Genomic DNA, 19399 nt, shown 5'->3' with positions numbered 1-19399 from the left:
CTTACCAGCAGGTAAGATCTGATGCAGGACACACAGATTCAGTAGTAACACTCACCTCCAGCAGCCCGGAGCATCAACTGGAACAAAGAAACAGCCACAGCTTCCCAGGCAGAGCTGTGTATTTATCTCATCTCCATCAAACTGCACTGCATGCTGTATCTCCAATGCAGAAATTCAGCTCCTTCACAGCAGCTGTGTGTCCCTTTCCAGCTCTCTCAGCTGTACACGATGTGGCAGGATGAGATGGGAGGAGCAAGGAGGATTGCCACTGTTGATGTGGACTTGCTTCTCTTGAAGTCAGGAGCAGCCTCAGGGTTCTTGTCACAGCACCTTGCACCAGCACCGCATGTGAAACATTTGAATCCACCTGAGAGGGTAATGCTATATGCCTGTATGAGCTACTAGCTGCCTTCCTGACATATACAAGCAGAGATTTTAATCCCTCACACTGTTAAACTCATCCCTGCACAGCTCACTCCTGCATTCACCCAGGGACGGCAGATGAATGAAAGTCAGAGCAAACTGGACATGCTGACAGTCCTATCCTTCCTGCCTCGCAATAAAGCTCTGAAGGAAACAATCCTAAAAACGCCTCCCCTCCACCTTTCCTCCCCAGAACACCCCTCTTCTCTTGCCTTTCGGGTTGTGCAGAGGGCTTGCTGGACTACTACCCACACCAACCTACATCAAACTGGCAGCACGTACTCAGAGATCACTGCCCTCCAGCCCACCCTGTACTATGAGGTGCAAGACATCTAGAAGCACAATGCAGGGACAGCTTTCCAAGGCAGACAAGTGCGGGTATGCCAGGATGCAGAACTTACAGCATTTCTTCCTTAAGGCCTCAATTTTGTAATTAGGTCAATGTAAATAAAAAGGTCTTCCTGCATGGCAAACCTCCACCTGCTCTCCCCTGCTGTCACCCTCAGTGAGACTGATGCATCCTGACCAGGGTTACCCTACATCAGTGAGTGATGATTTACCTCACTGGACCAGTCTGCACTGGAACTAGAGTTCAGCAATTAAGAATCTTTAATACAAGACACTTGCACAGAGTTCTGCAAACCTACAGAAGCCAGCCAGTTATTACCAGCCTCTTGAAGACTACCTTCTTTTTGCGTGTTTTGTCCTATATTGTTTTCTTCTTTGTTACAAAGATGCTCAGAAAAACCTGAAGCAGCAGTGCTGTGGATTAGCAAGGTATCAAGATAGAAAACAAACACTGGCCACACAGGATATCTCGAAGTAGTTTTATTTAACAAAAATATCTATTCAATTAGAAACCAACAATGTCAACATGGTTACAGAATTTCATAGGCATCATTAACTCTGCATACAGCTCCAGTCAGGCTTTATAGTCACCTCATCACCACAGCAACAGCACAGTTAGGAACCTGAACAACATCCAGGTATGGCTCCCATACATTAGCAGACCTGAAGATGTACACAGTGTAGTATGCCTCTCTATTGCAGTTGCCACAGTTTCATTACTTTGGTAGACAAATCATTGCTATTGCTGTAATTTGTTAGTTAATTTTTGGCTTGCTTTTAAAATAACTGGGCTGTTCCCCATCAAAGATTTGCTCTCTGTATGAAAAACATGATTAAAATTGAGCTGCTCCTTTGGGTCACTTGACAAGAGTGCCATACACCCACTCCTCTGGCCTTGCTGCAACTGCCATCAGACCAAGGAACTCAAAGGACAGACTACCTCTGCACCAGGACAGCTCATCAGCTAGCATTTCATGGCTTCAGATTTTTTTTTTAAAACAAAAAACAGCAGAGAAAGGAATATATACATGGGTGGCTTCAAGTTTCCATTTCAGGATAAGGCTGAAGTTTACGTCTGTAAATGCCAGTGCAGCTGAGCCCTCTTTAGGGGACTGTTTTAGGAGGCAGCCTGCAAACACAGAGAAGCTTTGGGGAGTGGGTTACCCTGAGCAGCCAGCCTGGAAGGGGTCCCCAGGCCCCAGATCCCAAACACATTAATCATTCACCTTGTGTGATAAAGGCTCAGGTTCACAGAAAATGATGAGAAATGTCCCAGTCAGAGGGAAAACACCTTCCCAACCCCAATGCTGTGAAGTTTCCATGGCACTAAAAGCAAGTGATGAACCAAAGCTGCTTCTTCAGCTGAAAGTAGGAAGAACCTCTAACCAACACACAAAGAGAAGGCATGGAGGGAAGCACGATGTGTTGCATCTTCTCCCTTGCCAGCTCTCCTGTACACTTAAAATCACCACAACCTTCACAGCAACAGGGACAGTCCACAGGCCATTTCCACAGTATACTGCAGATATCTGTTGCTGTGCTGATCACGGCACCTGAGTATCCAGGTGCCCAAGCCCAGGACAACTCTGTGCAACTCCTTCCCAGTGTTGAAGCAATTTAGAAAAAATAAATTATTTTTTAAAAAGAGACATGATGCAAGTCCCAAATTGCTTAAACTGGACAAAACAAAAGGACTGCCCACTCCAAACATTCATTGTTCTGCTCACGTGGAAAGAAGAGGTAGCATTAGTGGACAGAGACCCATCAGAAGCATAAAGGCATTTTATAATAAGGGGGAAAAAACTGATAGACCATAAGTCATCATTTTTCAAAGCCTCAGACAGTCAGTGTGCTAACTACCATAACTGAAGGTGTCTATTTAGTCATCAGAGTCACAGTTCTCTAAGGCCACAAAGAATAGCTTAAAATCCTGCAAGTCACCCTACTTCTTAGTGCTAACATCCACCATCCCACTGAAACAGTTCAGCCCCCAGGGTTGTGAAGCAGTGACTCCTGTAATCACAGAAACCTGCAGCCCTAAAGGACAAACGCAAAGTTGTCTAAGGGTCCCTTGGATTAGCATCTCGTCTATTTAAACTCCCTCTTAACTTCCCCTCCAGCTTTACAATCCTTTGGGTACTGGCACAAGTAGTTTTGCTGATAACCAGTCCAGCAGTGTTACAAATTGCCCCAGGACACAGTTATGTTTTTGGGGAAGCACCATGATCAGCCATGGGCTGGCAGAAGGGGCGACAGAAGACAGGAGCAGGAGAAACAAACAGTACAAGCTCCTCAAGGAAGCATGTGTGTGTGCAGAAACATTAGTGTACCAGTCCTCAAAACGGAGCACCCAGCATCACAGGGTAGCCCCAGTGAGAGCCACACTGCAGAGTACAGCCCTAAGGCCACCTCCTGTCCCAGGCCTGGGGCTCTCCACAGAGAGGTCCATTAGTGTGCCCTCACTTCTGCCCTGCAGCAGCACCTCAGTGACAGAGAGAGCAGCAGTTGACTAGACAAAGCTGCCTGCAGACGGACAGCCTTAGACTAAAACCTCCCAGGGTTCTCATTCTTTGAGAAAGCTTTACTGTTCTTTGCTGCACATCCATACATGCAACAGAAGAACGAAAGGCATTTTAGAAAGAAGATATTTGTTCTTACTTATGTAAGAGCTAATACATTTGCCTTCTAAAATGTGCTACTAATATAGTATAAATATGGATCAAATACCGTTTAAGGTGACTGTTTTGGGAAGAAAAGGCAGAGATTAAAAATAGATCTATATCTTCATATGTAGTCACCAAGAGTCTTCGCTTGGTGCGCTACTGGCTTTCAGGAGATCTGCTTTGCATCTGCTCTTGTCTTCTGTAAGCTCTCACAATACTGCATATGCCACTGACCAAGAACACCAGTGAGATGACCGCAAAGTAAGAGGCGTAAATCATGAACTGCAGAGAAAAGGAAAAGAAAATAAAAAGAAGTGGTTAAATCAAGCAGTTACCAAATTTATAAGAAGGTTAATAAATAAGCTCCCTTCCTCCTCTAAAATATCAGAAATCAGTGATTATTTCTCTACATACCCTTGATCCAGAAACAGGCAGCTGAGAAGCTTTACAGCTTGGTTTACCTTCCTCCCTCCCTGCCTTCCATCAATTGAGGTAAGAGCATCTGTCATACCTGGGTGAAGATGTCCAACCCAAGCCCACTGGCATCCACAACAATCAAAGTGAGCACAGTCTGAAGTGCTAAGGCAATGAAAGTATTGACCCCAAACACCAGGGCATACCGCTCCACGCTGAGATTTGTAGCGATCTGGAACCTGGAAAGAAAGGGATGACCAGAAACATAAGGACAGGGGAAAAAGAGACTGCACAAATGGGAGGGATGTTTCTAGACAACTATGCAGCCTTAGGAGTTACATGGACCAGTCCACTATTTTTCACAGCTAAATTACCTTGCACTGATAGTGTACTTTTCTAAACAGGTTCATGATGGACTAGAAGCTAAAAGAGAACCTTAGATACATGCAAAACTTTAAAAAAAAAAAACAACCAAAAAAACCTTAAAACGGCACTTTGGGAGCTCTCTGGGTTTCTGTTACTGAAGTAGCCCTCCAGTTCGATGTAAAGGGTCTCATCATGCAGACATGATACAACACACTCTGATCTCATAGAGATGCTGGCAGTCTCAAAGTGTCAATCCATTGCAGTGTGGTCCATAACCTCTGGCATCCTCCTAACCAGAATTCCCTTTGCAGTTACCAGTTTCAGCATCACTCCTCATATTGAGCTGTCTCGTAGTGATTATGCATGTGTGGTTCAACAACAGTGTTTTCCTCCCCAAACTGACAAATAACACTGAAGAAGTTTTCCTCCTTACAGGTTAGGAAGAGTTGATGCTTTAACACAAAGCATCATCCTCTCCTCATCTGTTAACACTTCACTCCAGCCATGTCTGTAAAAAACATCCCCCTGGCAAACAGCACTATATAATATTTAAAAGTAGTCAGTTTAGTGTCATAAGACTTTTAAGCTTGGGCATGCTGCCAGCTAAATATATCTCCAGGCCTCAGTTTCCAACCAGAATCACCACACAAACCCTTGCAATAGACTCTTGTTACACAGAAAATACCCCACTTTCACAACAGCTGTAACATTGAGAGCAGTTTGTATTAAAAAAGATACTCACGTTGCTATCGTGATTAGCATCATGTAGATAATTCTGAAGACAACATAGGATCCATAGCACACCCAGATGTTATGAACAGTGTCCATGACATATACAGCAGCAGCAATGAGAAAGGAGAACAGGGCAAGTGCCACTTCACCCCACATTGCCCAGGATGTTTTTATGTGACCCACAACAACGACTGCAACAGCTCCTGTGAGAGGAAGGAAAGCATAACCATTAGTAATTGCAGTTGGGGCAATTTGGAGACCGTGTATTAGGAGTTGTACAGCCCTGACAGCCAAACATGATTGAAGTGGAGGACATGAATGTGACCACCTTAGAGGCTCTCCTTCCTGACCCCTCCCTTGCCTGAAACCCTGTAAACTCCCACTCGCTTTCACAGAAAGACAAAAAAAAAATACAAATGTCAATGCTGACGGCCTCTGAAGTCTCCTCTCCACAGCCCCAGGACTCAGGCCACTGCTGCTTAGTTCTCTGCACTTGACTGTGACAGTGTTGTCAATTTGGCAACTTCTGTTGAGAAATGCAAACCCTGGTTCTCAAAAGCACTCAGCTAATTATTTTGTGCTGCTTTAGGGGGGTAGGAAGACATTACCTACTTTGATGCACAAGCTGTTAGAGCTCTCTCCTTGGAGGCACAAAAACCTACATTTACTGTCATCAGCACATTGGGCTGTAAGAGTAAGTAAGAAGAGGAGTCCAAATCCACATCTCCTGGGATGCAGCCTAATCACAGGGTACAATCATGCGCTACTGATTGTGCAAGAACAATCCTTTGAAATCAGAACAGGTTTGTAACTCTGACTGGATTTTATGAAGGGGAGATGGGGAGAGAAGACAGATCACAAGATGGAAAATATGTGATATTTCATGCAAATCAATGAGCAGACAAGGTGTTCATGCAGAACCACTGTTGTAGCTACTGAGAAGCCTAAATACATATTACATTAATAGAAAATTCCCATTTGGGGTAGGCCTTGTTCTGCAAACAAGCCAAATAGCAACCAACAGCATAACAGCACCGCTGTACAGAGCAAACTAGACAAACAGCCTACTGACAAAGGGAGGTTTACTGGGGATCCGTGAAAAACAGGATTGTATTCAGCATTATAAGTACAGAAGTGCTATAGTGCAGCATCTAAGCTCTTTGTAGCCCTTAGATGCCCTATTATCTTAGAAAACCTTCAAGCACACCAAGACTCCTTGTGTTCCATCAGTGTGCACAAGCCTGTGATCCCATCAGGCCTCACATCAATCTTGCAGACTACAGAAGAAGGGAGCTATGCCAAGGGAAAGGAATTTATTACCCCCACTAAACTCTTCTTCCCAGTGCTTGCTATGACACTATGTGACTGACATTTGAAAGTCTGGCTCCCCTGTAGCAAAACCCTGAGATGCAAAAAGAAGGTAAAGTCCTAGGGCCTTCTTCCTACTTGTCTTAGCAATTCTGAAATTTGGGAACAGACATGACTCTCTGGGATCTCATGGCAACTCATGAAGTTGTGCTCTCCCTATGTGTAAGGGTTGTATCAGCCTGACACCTAATTAAGATATTCAATCTGTGTCCTGCCATGAGACACCTGCAGCTGATCCAGTTGTTTCACAACCCAACCTGATAAAGGACATTCCCAAGAAAGTGCATGAATGCAGCTTAACAGTCAGCTGACCTCCCTAGAAGGAATACTATTTCTCTTGCCCAGGACAGGAAGCCAACAGGGACGTGAGTCACCTTGCTCAACTTAAACCCTTCTGCAGGGCCACACAGGCAAGGATGGCAACACCATCTGACACAAAGGCTGCCAAACACTGCTCATAACTAAGAGTGATGAAAGTGATGAAAATGATGAAAAATCAGATCTGGGATGCACCAGGAGAGGTATATCTACTAAAGGGAGAGGAGTAAACAGTATGTTCTTCTGTAAGTCTGAGGCTTCACTGAATAAAGCCGACCGCAGCTCCAGTCACCCACCTTCAAAGACAATGGAACTCAAACTCAAGGTATGGTGCAAAGAGGACCTAATAAGATGATGAAGAGAACAAAAAGCTTAACCTTACCCAAGAACACTAGAAAAACTTGATTTCTTTGGCTCAGAGCAAAGATTTTGTGCTAAAATACAACCATGGCATGACATCAGAGATAAATAAACTGCTCATTAATAAATTTTAACTGGAAATCAGAAGCTAGAGCATTTGCTCTAGTGCCTGGGGAGTCAGGTCACTGCATGCTCATCCTTAACAGGTCCCTTCCAGTCCAGATATACACTTCAAGCTTTTAGTTGTGACTATTACTTCACTAAACTTTACTTCTTTCAAGCAATTAATCTGTGTCAACTGAAAGGATCTTCTGGTTCTGTCTTTAGAGCAGTTCAGGGCCAGAGGCTAATTTGCTTTCAGAAAACGTCACCCAAAATGATTCAACCATTTATAAAAAAGATACTAGAGAAAAAAAATCAAAATGGGAAACTAAAAACTCCAGTTTTACAAGAGTTTAGTGCCATCCACCTTTTTTTCTAACAGGTCCATTGTTCATAGGCCTTTTAAAAAGGACCTTTATAGCAAAGATGTTTGTGGTAAGGTTTGAAAAATACCCCTCCTTTCTTTTTTTTTTTTTTTTTCCATTTTTTTAAATCTGCTGACATTTGACCACATTATGGGTCTTCCTTCCCTTGATACCGATTCTTTTCCTTCCTGGGAACAAGGCAGGATGGTAGAGGAAGCCAATTCAAACAAGAAACCAGAGCCATAGCATTGTGCTAGGGTGGAGGAACAGTGTATGACTGTGCTATTTAAGTGCAGGTTTAGCACACTAAGGACTACTGAATAGCCAAAGTCTTCAAAATCAACTTGCCAACAGTTCCAAAGCCAACTAACAATAGGCTGTAGACCAGCTTTTAGAACTATAAACCAGCTACAACATCCTACCAAACTTCAAGAGGCGGGTGAGTACGCCCAAGAAAGTACTAATAATTTATTTGTATACCTTGGTTTCTTTTGCCCCCAAGTACGGGATGTCCACAGCAGATGATGGAACAATGAGTCCATCAAAGAAAAGGAACATGCTGCAGCAATATCTAGAAAGCCTCTCTAAGGGTAGGATAGCTATGTGAAAAAACTATTGTCCTAGTTCTGGTAATGAAACAGTATTGAACAACTTAATAAACAAATGTTTGTGTTGACTGACCTACCTGTCCCTTTCAAGTCGACCAACTTCTTTCATCTTAATAGCTTCTCCTCTTAACAGTGCTGAAATGACTAAACATGGCTCACTGCATGCTGTATGTGTACAGGAAACCTTCATATGTTCCCTACACTGCTGAAGGAAAACCAAAAGCACAGGACCTTTAGTCTGATGCTAAGTAATTAAACCAAGCATAACTCCACTGCCATAGTGACAGCCAAGAACACACAGCCAGCCACAGGCCTGAAGCCTTCTGCCAAATACTTCAGAATGAAGACTGACTTGGGAGGCTCCTTTAAACACCTACGTCCTGGATTACAGGAATCAGAGCTGTGTGCAGTGACTAACTCAACACTGAGCACCCTAGCTGTGTCTGTCAGGGAAGCTTACCTAGGAGCGTCGAGGCTGCCTCCACGGCACCGTTGTAGATGTCTGTGCTATGAGAAGGCAGCACCATCTCCCACAGCCCCTGAGCGTAGTTGATGACCTGGAAGTATCCGCAGGTGGACAGTGCCCACCACACGGACCAGCAGAGCATGGTCCGGGAGGAGTAGCACTGCAGGAAGTCCCGCCAGAGATCCTTGAGCACCTTTACGATGTCTACTTTCTGCTCCTGCATAGATTGGAGAAGGAAGGGGACAGAAATGTAAAGTTTTTGTTTATAAATACTTCACACTGACCCACAAAACTGCCCGTTTCAGGTGGTCTGATCACTGATGAGTGACAATACCACTCTTGGACACAAACCTCCACACAGTAATGAATAAAAAGCTTCCTCATCCCACAGTCTCAGGAACTGGTCTCTGCACTAACTAGGGCCATCCCCTTAAGTGCAGAGAAAGGGTTCAGTCCCAAGCATCCCTCCATCTCTAGCTCTCCCAATCGGGGAACAGGAACTGCTGATGTTATATGAGCAACAGAAAGGTACCAGAGAAGAGACACAGAAGAACAAGACACGATATCCACTTGGACAAGACAGGATCAGAAGTCAGCCATTTAAATCATAAAGGCAAAAACCATCACTGCCACTTTTAAGTCGTGATCCAAATTTTGTAGCACAAAGAACATGAAAGAGGAGTATATCTCCCCACAAAAAAAGTAGATTTTCATTGGTACTAACATTTCGAGTTTATTAATATTCAAAGAAGCAATCTCATTACAACACACTCTACCCCTGTTAAAGCTCACCAAGGCTTCAAGAAGGTGAGAGATATCATCTGGGGATCTGAAGAGAAACAGAAGCTACTTCCACCAGACACTGCTGTCACAAATGGCAGCTCCTGTACATACAAGTGTCCTGACAAATGGCATGAAATTAAGTGCCCTGTCAAATGGCATGAGGTAAAAAAATGAATCTTTCCAGTCCAGAAAGAGCACACTAGGGGGCAGACCCTTAAGAAATATAATTGAAAATAGATCAATTCTAACAACAGGGGATGACAACAATCAAAATCGCTTTTTACATGCACACTGTTACAGTCCTGTTCTTTACCAACTTATGTCAACAGCAGCAGAGGAAAAGAGCATGTCTACTTCGTAGACAAGAGTTTCTGATAACATTTGCTGCATGCACACATGTACAGAGTCTGTGCAAACAAGCAAGACCCTTCTTGGGTGACTCAGAGGAGCAGTTAGACTACTTATGTGAGACTGGGCAGAGCCCCAAGGCCCACCCAGCATCTCTGGCCCCTGTGAACCTGGATTCCCCGCAGGGAAACACACAGCAGTGTCACAGGACTGAGCTATTGCACATTGTGCTGTCACAGGTCCAGTTTCAGCGTGGTTTCCAGACAGCAGCAGCAACTTCGGGCTCTTGGCGGTATGCCCTTTGCCTGGGGGAATTGTGCAGCGTGCCTGGGAAAGACTATTTTCCATGAGCAATAAAACTCATTTTACAGTGTTTCTACTAACACTCCCAAAGACCACAGCCTGAACCCTGTCCTGAACTTGCTTTCTTCCACCCCTTAAAGGGTCACTAATTTCTAAGCATCTTCATTAAACACATGAAGTTTCATTGGTGCTTTGCCAATGGCATAACTCTTGTTCTGCATACAGAGACCATTCCTCCAAAGCCCAAGAGAACAACTTGGGAAGAGGTCACCTTGTGACAGTGTGACCTTAGCACATAATGCCCACACAGAAGATTTCACATGAAGCTCAAGTTTAGGCACAGGAAAACAAGGGAAGGGAACTAACTGTCACATACACTGCAAAAGCTGATTCGGCACATTCAGCCCAAGCATGTGCCTGATAAAGCAGAAAGGCCCATCTGCCCTCCTACCACCTGGCAGTGCTTCTTCAGCGTAATTATTCCTACAGCCATTGATGTTTGTGAGATATGGTTGTCGTTACCTCAGGAAGGAAGACTATCATCACACACCAGTGTGACGATAGTCTCAACTTTTAGCACCAAGTATAACTGAACTCCGGGGAGTTACACGGGTGTACTTGCTCCTTCTTTAAACTATTCACCATTACTTTGGAACCACATGTACTCTTACAGAGTGGGAGTAGGATAAACAAAAGGGATGGATAAGTTATATGTTAGTCATTACTGGCACAGAGCTTGTCTTAACAAATGTCCTTCGGCACACAAGCATAACACAGTTAGAAACACTTTTGCTCACACAAGATCGTGCTGGATGGGGCAGGATTAAGTCCCTGGAATGTTAATACTTTTAATTCTCAGCTGTAGCTGGAGAAGCTGAAAGCAGCCCTGGATGCTGCCTCCCCCAAACCAGCTAACTGTGGCTTACTTGCTAAGTGAAATACCCACTGCTGACTAATCCAATAGCCGTGCTTACCTTCTGGCTTGTTCTCAGAACAAGTAAGGCCTCCTTCTGTCCAAGGAGCAAGGCTGACCTTTCCCCAGGCCCTCAAATCCCCCTGCTGAGAATCCCCCTACAGGTGTTTCCCTGGAGCAGTAGAGCAGTGACCTGCCCAGCAGGCAACTACACACACACATTGGGCCTCCAAACTGGAGGCTGCTCACTCATCACCTTGTGGGACCCAACACATCCCATCACCCAACAAGGGTGTCTGCACACTTGTTTCCATACAAATGACTTTGCTAGAGGTTAGGCAGCCTACAAAAGCCACAAGTCAGGGCACTACCTCAGTGCTCTCATGGGCTGCATTAAGCTGCTATTATGCAAAGGTGTTTCCTGTAATTTATCTGTATTCTGACCATCTATAAATCATCAATGTCTGTCTCCAAGTGCTCTCAAGAATTACTGCAGTTCCCTTCCTAGACTAGTTTCCTTCCAGGATCATATGATAAAATCCAATTACTACACAGCTTATTACTGCACAACTTGCACAACAGTCGAAGAAACAAATGTCAAAATGAGAGTGCAGGAAGAATTGTCTCTTTTCTGCAAGTCACTGATGCATCCAGAAGCACACACAGAATTTGTATATATACTGAATTTTTAGTGCCCCAGAGACATCCCTTGCTTTGTACCATTGAGTGGCAATTTGATGCCCAGAGCATTTTAATTATAGCATTGGAAGACATGGAGAGCAATTTCAGAAAACTAAGGAGCAGCCTACCATGCTCAAACAGCAAAAGAATGCCAGTAATAATTTTCCCTGTACCATAAATAAGGAAAGTGGGCTAAGCAAACGGATACTTTTTTGATGTTAGATATTACATCTCTACGGCTACGTACATATATGCACATATGTATGTGTGACAACCACATCAGTATGGCATCTTCTCCTTATGAAAACCCAGGGCACAACTCACCTGTTTCTCTGCTGAATGACCCTCCCCATTTAAGGGAACTTTTGTCTCATCCTCCCAGCCAGGTGCGCTCTGCACATCAGGATGATCTTGGACGGCCGATCCATTTTTACAGTCCATCACCTTCATTTCACAGCTGAGCTGTTGACTCGAGACGTGGTGAAAGAAAAGGCTTTTTTGTGGCATCGGCAGAAACCATGCTGTGCCAAAGGCAATGGATATGCTGGTTAAGGAGATAACGTTCAAGCTGAAGAGGGACCATCCTGCCACCGACACAAGGACCTGCCCAGACACCGAGCCCACCGTGTAGCCCACCAGGGTGGCGCTCCGGCAGTAGCTGGTGACCTTCTGGTACAGGTTGACATCGACGACGCTGTAGATGTAGGAGTAATAGGCGATGTCGGTGGCCGTCCCCATCCCATAGAAGAACTCGAGGAACTGGACGGCCCGCAGCCCCTGGGCGTACAGCAGCATGAACCAGGTGACGATGAGGCTCAGGCCCTGCAGCAGCACCACGGGCTTGTACCGCAGGTAGTCTGTGGCCAGGAACACCGGGAACAGCAGCGCCAGGTAGGAGTAAGTCCACACCGGGTAAATCTCGTTGAACACCTGCGGGAAGGAGAAGGCGGCGGTGACCCCCAGCACCCACAAACTAAACACAGACACACCGACAGACACACAGACACACCCCGCGGGGGTGCGAGGCGCCCGGGGCCGCCGTACCTGTGTCTCGGAGAGATTCTTGCGCGGCCCCAGCAGGTAGCGGGTGAGGAAAGGCTCGGACGGCCGCACGCTGCAGAAGAAGCCGTAGGCGCAGAGCAGCCCCGTGGGCAGCGCCCAGCAGCACACGCCGCCGCCGCCGGCAGCCCGGGCGGAGCGCCGCGCCGGCCGCCCCCCGGGGGGTCCCGCCATGCCGGGCAGGGGCAGGGGCGGGCCGGGGCCGGGGCCGGGGCCGGGGCCGGGGCCGGGGTGGAGGCGCTGCCGGGGCCGGACGCGCTCCCGGTGGTGGCCGCGGGCCCGTCCCGGGTCACCTCCCGAGAGGCGCCTCCCGCCGCCGTCCGGCGGAGCGGCGCCCCAACCCCATTGGCCGGCGCGCGCGGGGCGGGGCGGCGCACCGCCCTCTGATTGGGCACGGCCACCCCTGTGGGCGGGGCCGGCAGCACACGTGCGCGGGGGGCGGCGGGGCACGGCCGGGGCTCCGCGGGGGTCACTGTACCCCCAAAATTCCTCATCGCCCCGTTCCCCCGAGGGGCAGGGCTGGGGACAGCCGTGGGTCACTCATCCCCCAAAATTCCTCATCTCCCCATTCCGAAGGGCAGGGCTAGGTACCCCCATAGGTCACTCTCCCCCCAGAATTCCTGATCTCCCCGTTCCCCCCAGGGACAGGTACAACCCTTTCCTGAAAACCACCTCAACAAAGAAGTGCTTCTCCTGCTGTGTTGTGCTCATTCTTCCTTTCCTGGCCCAAGCACGTTCAGCTGCTGACCCCTGCCACATTGTCCTTTAGCATTATAAGAGCTGGAACAGCTTCTGTGGTTTAATGAAGCAGCACCCTATTCATCCAGGAGGAATATTAGACAAGAGGGGAAAATAAAACTATTACATTCAAAGTCATTATCTAAAGCTTTGCCCAGGACTACTATTCTTAAAGTTTTGCCAATATGTTAAACAATTTGCTGTTTTGCTCCTCAATCTATCCCACATTTTCTTTTTATCTACTTGTTTTGCCTTTCCCTGTGCTCCACTCCCTTGATCTCCACCACATTGCTACCACTGCTAGGGCTTCCCACTCTATACCTACAGTTTGTTCTACAAATTGGCTGATGCCATGGAAAATTCACACCAGGGGTCAGGCCTCCCATCTGTGCAATTGCATATCTTGCCTCCTACCTGGAGTCAGTAATCAAGGAAGCAAAATGAAAGCTTTTCAGAGGGCACCTGGCTATACACAGTTGGGTGGGCAAGAATAGGTTCCTCAGTCCCAGAACAGAATTTCTTGAATTGCAGAATATTATTACTATCTCCATCATCATAGCTTAATAAACATAGCTATGAAAGGGTTTGGGGCCATAAGACTACTCAGCTGTCTGTAAAACACAGATAAACATTTTGGTCCTGTATCATTTGGCATCAGTGGTTTGCTGCTGTCTGGCTATCTTCTGGGTCCAGCAAAGTTTCCGTTGTTCTCTGTATGTTCTCTTTTGTAATAAACCTGCAAGGTTTATTAGAAAAAAAATAAAGAAGAAGGAAAAAAAAAGTCAATGGCCATTTCACTACACTTTAGCTTGAAGCAAAAATCTACATAGAAAGAATCAGCTCCTGTTAATATTGAATCCATCTCAGCCATGTGCAAGGAACTGCTGGTCTCTTAATGTGGCATGGTTAGAGTGAAATGAGCCAAAACGATGACTGATAAACATATAACCCCGGGGAAGTGAACAGAAACACACAGTTCCCTCTCAATTAGCTCTTAGTTAAGCACCTCTGTCCTGCTGGCATGTGACTCAGTAGCAGGTGATAAAGGGATATGGGCTGTTAGCAGGAGGTGTAGAGCATTGCTACTGATCTGGGTCATCATTTCATGCCGAGCAGATGCAGGAGGAAAGAATAAAACCTTGGGGTTCCCATGGTGTGCCCTGCTGAGAGACAGCGGTTCCCACAACTTCCAGGCTCCTCACAGGATCTAATGGGTGACCTTGGTCCCTTCCAAAACAACAATCCCTAGTGTTGTGCCACGGGAGCTCAACTGCTGTTTCCAGGGGATTGGCAAGAGTTGTTACATTCGCTCAGCCCCTTTCCTTGAGGAGATACACAGTCGGTCTGCCAGGCAACCTAGATTTCTCCCCCAAAAACTGCATGAGAAAAAGAAACTGCAAAAATTTTGGTTTAAGTACTCCAGGTTTTCTCAGGGTTTCTTTTGTTCTCAAAAGAACTCACCTTATTTTGTTTTCATGGAATACTTTCAGCCTTTGGAAACAATATAAAATTTGATTCCCTGAATTTTTACTTCTATCTTCCCTAGCCTTCTTCCACATTTTCTCTTTTCATCTCCCCAGTCTACTAGAAAAAATAAGGAAAGGTTAAAGAAGTTTGATAGTAACAACCTCAACATTTCCAATAATTTTTTTCTAAGATGGAAGACACAAGTTGTGAAAAGTAGGGTTTCTTATACTTTCTTTCCTTAATTTTACCTACTCCCTTCCTCTCTCAGCTTCTGGCCCGCAGTGTACTGTGGAGGAATTTACAAAATATATGTGCATGAAAAGTTCTCCTGAAGTTTTATCAAGTTGTTTGGAGAAATGCTTCTGTACGTTAAAACCTGCACTCTTGTGAAGCTGTTGTTCAGAATGCTTTCTCAGTTGGTGAGAGCACTAAGATGGTACAAATATTTCAGGAACTATCCAGAAAGAGGGAGTAAAACAGATTTGTCTTTTGCTGAGCATGGAAAGAATAAAGGCCCACAAATGCGACAAACAGCAGCAACTGCTTTCTTTGTCTTTATTATTTTGGCTGTTGTAATTAATCTGGGGAAGGAGACTTAACTAGTATTTATGTTGGAATGAAACAGAATTAGCAAGAACAAAAAAAAGCCAAATTATTTATGAAATACAGCATGATTAGTTTAGAAAAAGCCTACAGATTACAGTTATCTGTAAGAACAGTAGATTGGATATAACCTTGGAGGCCTGTGCCCTCTACTTCTCCCTGCCAGTTGATCCTTTGATAATACGGAGGCTTTGAACAGGAGACTTACAAATATTATGCAGCCATGAAGGGTCAGCTTAAAAGCTTTGGCATTCATTACTTTATTCTGATAGCATGACTTCATTTCTGTTACTTCCTATTCTGCAAAGGTTTGTTAGTTCCAGACTCCTAAGATGTCACATGTTGAGTAAATATGAGCCCACATTCAAGGCTACCAGCACAGAACATGTATTTCTCTGATATCAGTACCAGTGGAACAAGGCTATTTCACAGGACCTTAGCTAGTAAATTACTGTTTTTAAAAAAGACAACAGAATTGACTCCGCTTCTTGATCCCTTCTTCTTAATTCTTTTAAAATTCCTTCCCCTCTTCAAAAACTAAAGATGTATAAATCCTACTAGGATATTCTTTGAATGCCACAGCTGTTTTGGAGCCATTCTGGAGCCATTCCATCTTTTTGAGAGCAAGAAAAGTCTCAGGGTTATGTTCTAATTTTGTATTGCAGAGAGGTGAAGGGAGGGTCAGCAGTCATTGTCATAAATATATTGCTATAACTGGATCAATTATCCACGCCCTGTAAGAAAATGTCCCTTGCTAAGAGAATGCAACAGATCTCTGTAGCATGGGCAGGGCATATTTTCTGCTTCTATTTTACTATACACTATCTGGAAGTCCAAGATATTTTTGTACTGTAGTTCAACACAAATCCATGCTTTTAATCTTTCTCAGACTTCAGTTTGTACCTGTAGTTCACGCCTTGATGTCCACACATTCCACCCTGTAACTCCTCCAGCTCTGCCTTCATCACCTAGAGTTCCATACACACAAGATCTTGCATTTAACAAGACTGGTAGGCCAAGTATGTCCTTAAACTGTGCAAGGGTGGGGAGGGCTGGGGGGGAAAGCAGCACTGCAGTTTACTGGAACACAGCTGATAGAGAAGACAGCATAAAATTCAAGCTTACCGAGACCTGCAGAAGCATTGGGACAAACAGCAGCCATCAGTATAGGACTCATTAGGAGGCAGTTTGCTATCAAAAGACTCTGGCAGAGAACTTCCCTTCTGCCCCACACTCCATAGCAGGCTCTGCATTGAACACAATGCAGACTGAAGCAAAAAGCTGTTAGAAGTAAGACATTTATGGCTGAGTTTGTGGAATCGCGTGCCACAGGACATCAGAATAACTCCTGAGCTAATATGGATCATGTACAGCACTATACACTTCCATTATAGACATGACATTTTGAAATATTTTGCAGTCAGCTACATGGAGAAATAAAATGGAAAAGCCACTTAAGCCTGCTACAAACGGTGGACAAATTTTTGTGGGAAGTGCTTAAAAGAGATTACAATAGTGGTGTTACAAAGAAAAACAAACACCTAGAAGAAACATACCCTGCACTTTCATTAATGTAGAAGCACATAGGTTGGTCTGAATGACTTGGTGCTTACTGTATCTAGGTCACAGTGGGCTTAACACAGTGTTGCTCCCAGTAGGAATGGTGTCACAGATGTGCCGAGGAACCCTGAGAATGATCCCATGGCCTGTTTTGGAGAGTGCTGTACAAACATTCAAGAAGATGGAGTCGCTACCTGGAGAAGATTATTGTAATTAATGCATGATGCAAGCACTGGGTGTAGCAAACAAATGGAGAATGGGCCAGAGTAATGATAGGAAAGTGTAGGTGGATAAACTGGTTATGATGCACAGCTAGCATGAATAAACATAGCAAGAAGAGGATTATTTTATGCTGATTAAGTGGAGTAACTGACTCATACAAACCAGCAATTGGTCACCATAGAACAGTGTTGCATCTCATTTCTATGGTATTTAAGAGTAACATATTGATAAACAGTCTTCCCTAGCACATATGTGGGCATAGCCTCTACCTTCCTTCCTTAGGTATGTATCAAAAAATTCTTTTCCCATCATGGAAGACACCTCATGAGCATCAGTGCTTGTGAAGTTGCAAGCCCTCTTTTTTCCCTTTAGCAGTATTCTAAAATTCTGATCACCCACCAGTGCTCATGGCCATTTCAGGGGTGCTGGAGGATGCTCAAACGGTTGGCTATTTGTCTGGAGTCCCAACCAGATTCCTCCTTGACGCTTTTTCTGTAGAGTTCTCCTGGCACTTCACATAGGCATTCTTTTTCCATGCATGCTTGCTGATGTTTCTAATATGGGAAGTGCCCAAATGCCCAGATTCACATTTGCACCTGCGTTGATGCACAGCTCAGGAGGTTTCTGAGAGAGTGAACACAGAAACATGATCTGCATTGGCTTTAATCCACGGGTAATATGCGGCTTTATGTCTCTGTTATGCTTTACTATGCCAGTGGTGTGGAGGGAACCATCCAGTTTGCAGACTCCTGGGAACCTTGGTGAAGGTGAGCTGGCTCAGCTTCAGTCCAGCCATTCCTGCAGTGCAGGTGTCATGGTCAGAACCATTCGCAGAAAAACTGCAAAAATGGAGGTGACATCTATTCTATAAGGAAAAGTTGTGCTTACAGTTCACATGAGGCTGCCTGTATCAGCTTTACAGGGCAGTCTGTAAAAACCTGTCTGGATACTGGACTAACGCATCAGGATCTGAAGAAACTACGGTGGTGCTGCTGTCAGTAACTACTTTAGAGTTGCTCAACTCTCTTTACACATACTTCCAACTCCTTTCCAATCCAAGTCCAGACATGACCAGTTTCACAATGTCTGTGTGAAGGAGTACAGTCATCACCTCTGGAAAGCAAAAGGAGACACTTGGTGGCACCTTGTGAGTAAAGCACAAGACTTCAATCACAGCGATCCCTGTGCTTTCATCACCTACAGATGGTGAGCTTTGGGCATCCTGAGTCCTCCTGGAAGTTGGAACAAGCATTAGAGGGCAGCAACTCCATTGTAATGCTGTTGGAGGCCAAAAGCTGTTGACTTTGGCCCTTTGATCAAAGGGCCAGTGGGAAGGCATCCATCCAAATTTGTGAGTGAAGAAATTATTGGCTATATTACTCTGAACTTTGTCACCGCATTTCTCCCTCAGTCCGAAAAAGCTTGTGTTTGCTAACCTTCACGCCGCCATACGTATCTTTGAGAAAACTGCAGGAATTCTTACTCTCCTCACATATTTTGCAAATAATCCCGACCTACAAAGGATTTCATGCCACAACGTGTAAAAGGTTCTGTAAGACTGACTGTTTTAACTACGAATTTCCAAAAGCCTTGACAGATTCAATCTAAGCTGTTTGCTTCATAAAATCAGTAGAAGTTCTTTGTTTTCCAGTCATCTATGGGCTCACTAAACATCACTGTGGTTTGGCAGATCCACTGCAGATATATTTTCACATCTTCCTTGCTGTAAGCACAGACTAAGAATTTGCCCCAACATTTGCATTTGGAAATAGTTTCTGTACATGATCCGGTCAGGATAGAGTTAAATTTCTTCACAGCAGCCTGCATAGTGCCTTGCTTTGCATTTGTGACTAAACAAGCATTGATAACATACCATGTTTTAGCAATTGCTGAACAGTTTGCACAGCAGCAAGGCCTTTTTGTTTTCCCACCCTGCCCCACCAAGTGGGTAGGCTGGGGCTGCACAAGAGGCTGGGAGAGGACACAGCTGGGATATAATATCCCAGATGGTGTGACATTGTGCTCAGCAAGAAATGCTGGGGGAAGGGAGGAGGTGGAAGGGAGGACGTTCAGAGTTACGGTGTTTGTCTTCCCAAGCAAGTGCTAGTGTGCCAAGGCCCTGCTTGCCAGAATGTAGCTGAACACCTGCCTGTTGATGGAAAGTGGCAAATGAATTTGTTATTTTGCTT

At 45.2% G+C, this 19399-nt stretch overlaps 1 protein-coding gene across 1 annotated transcript; it reads right to left on the bottom strand.

Moving 5' to 3' along the window:
• Nucleotides 1-1236: 1236 nt before the first annotated feature.
• Nucleotides 1237-12888, bottom strand: SLC19A2 (solute carrier family 19 member 2). Its single transcript, XM_051781000.1, has 6 exons — nucleotides 12606-12888; nucleotides 11886-12491; nucleotides 8528-8750; nucleotides 4957-5149; nucleotides 3946-4087; nucleotides 1237-3716 (listed from the first exon to the last, which is right to left on the bottom strand). The coding sequence occupies exons 1-6, from the start codon at nucleotides 12792-12794 to the stop codon at nucleotides 3591-3593; spliced, it is 1479 nt and encodes a 492-aa protein (XP_051636960.1). The 5' UTR covers nucleotides 12795-12888; the 3' UTR covers nucleotides 1237-3590.
• Between the last annotated feature and the right edge of the window lie 6511 nt (nucleotides 12889-19399).

Source organism: Manacus candei, unplaced genomic scaffold (assembly GCF_025592945.1).
Source record: "Manacus candei isolate 608988 ecotype Guabito, Panama unplaced genomic scaffold, ASM2559294v1 h1tg000014l, whole genome shotgun sequence".
NCBI classification, from domain to species: Eukaryota; Metazoa; Chordata; class Aves; order Passeriformes; family Pipridae; genus Manacus; species Manacus candei.
The sequence above is the reverse complement of the archived record's forward strand: the minus strand, read 5'-3'. Positions and strand labels throughout refer to the sequence as shown.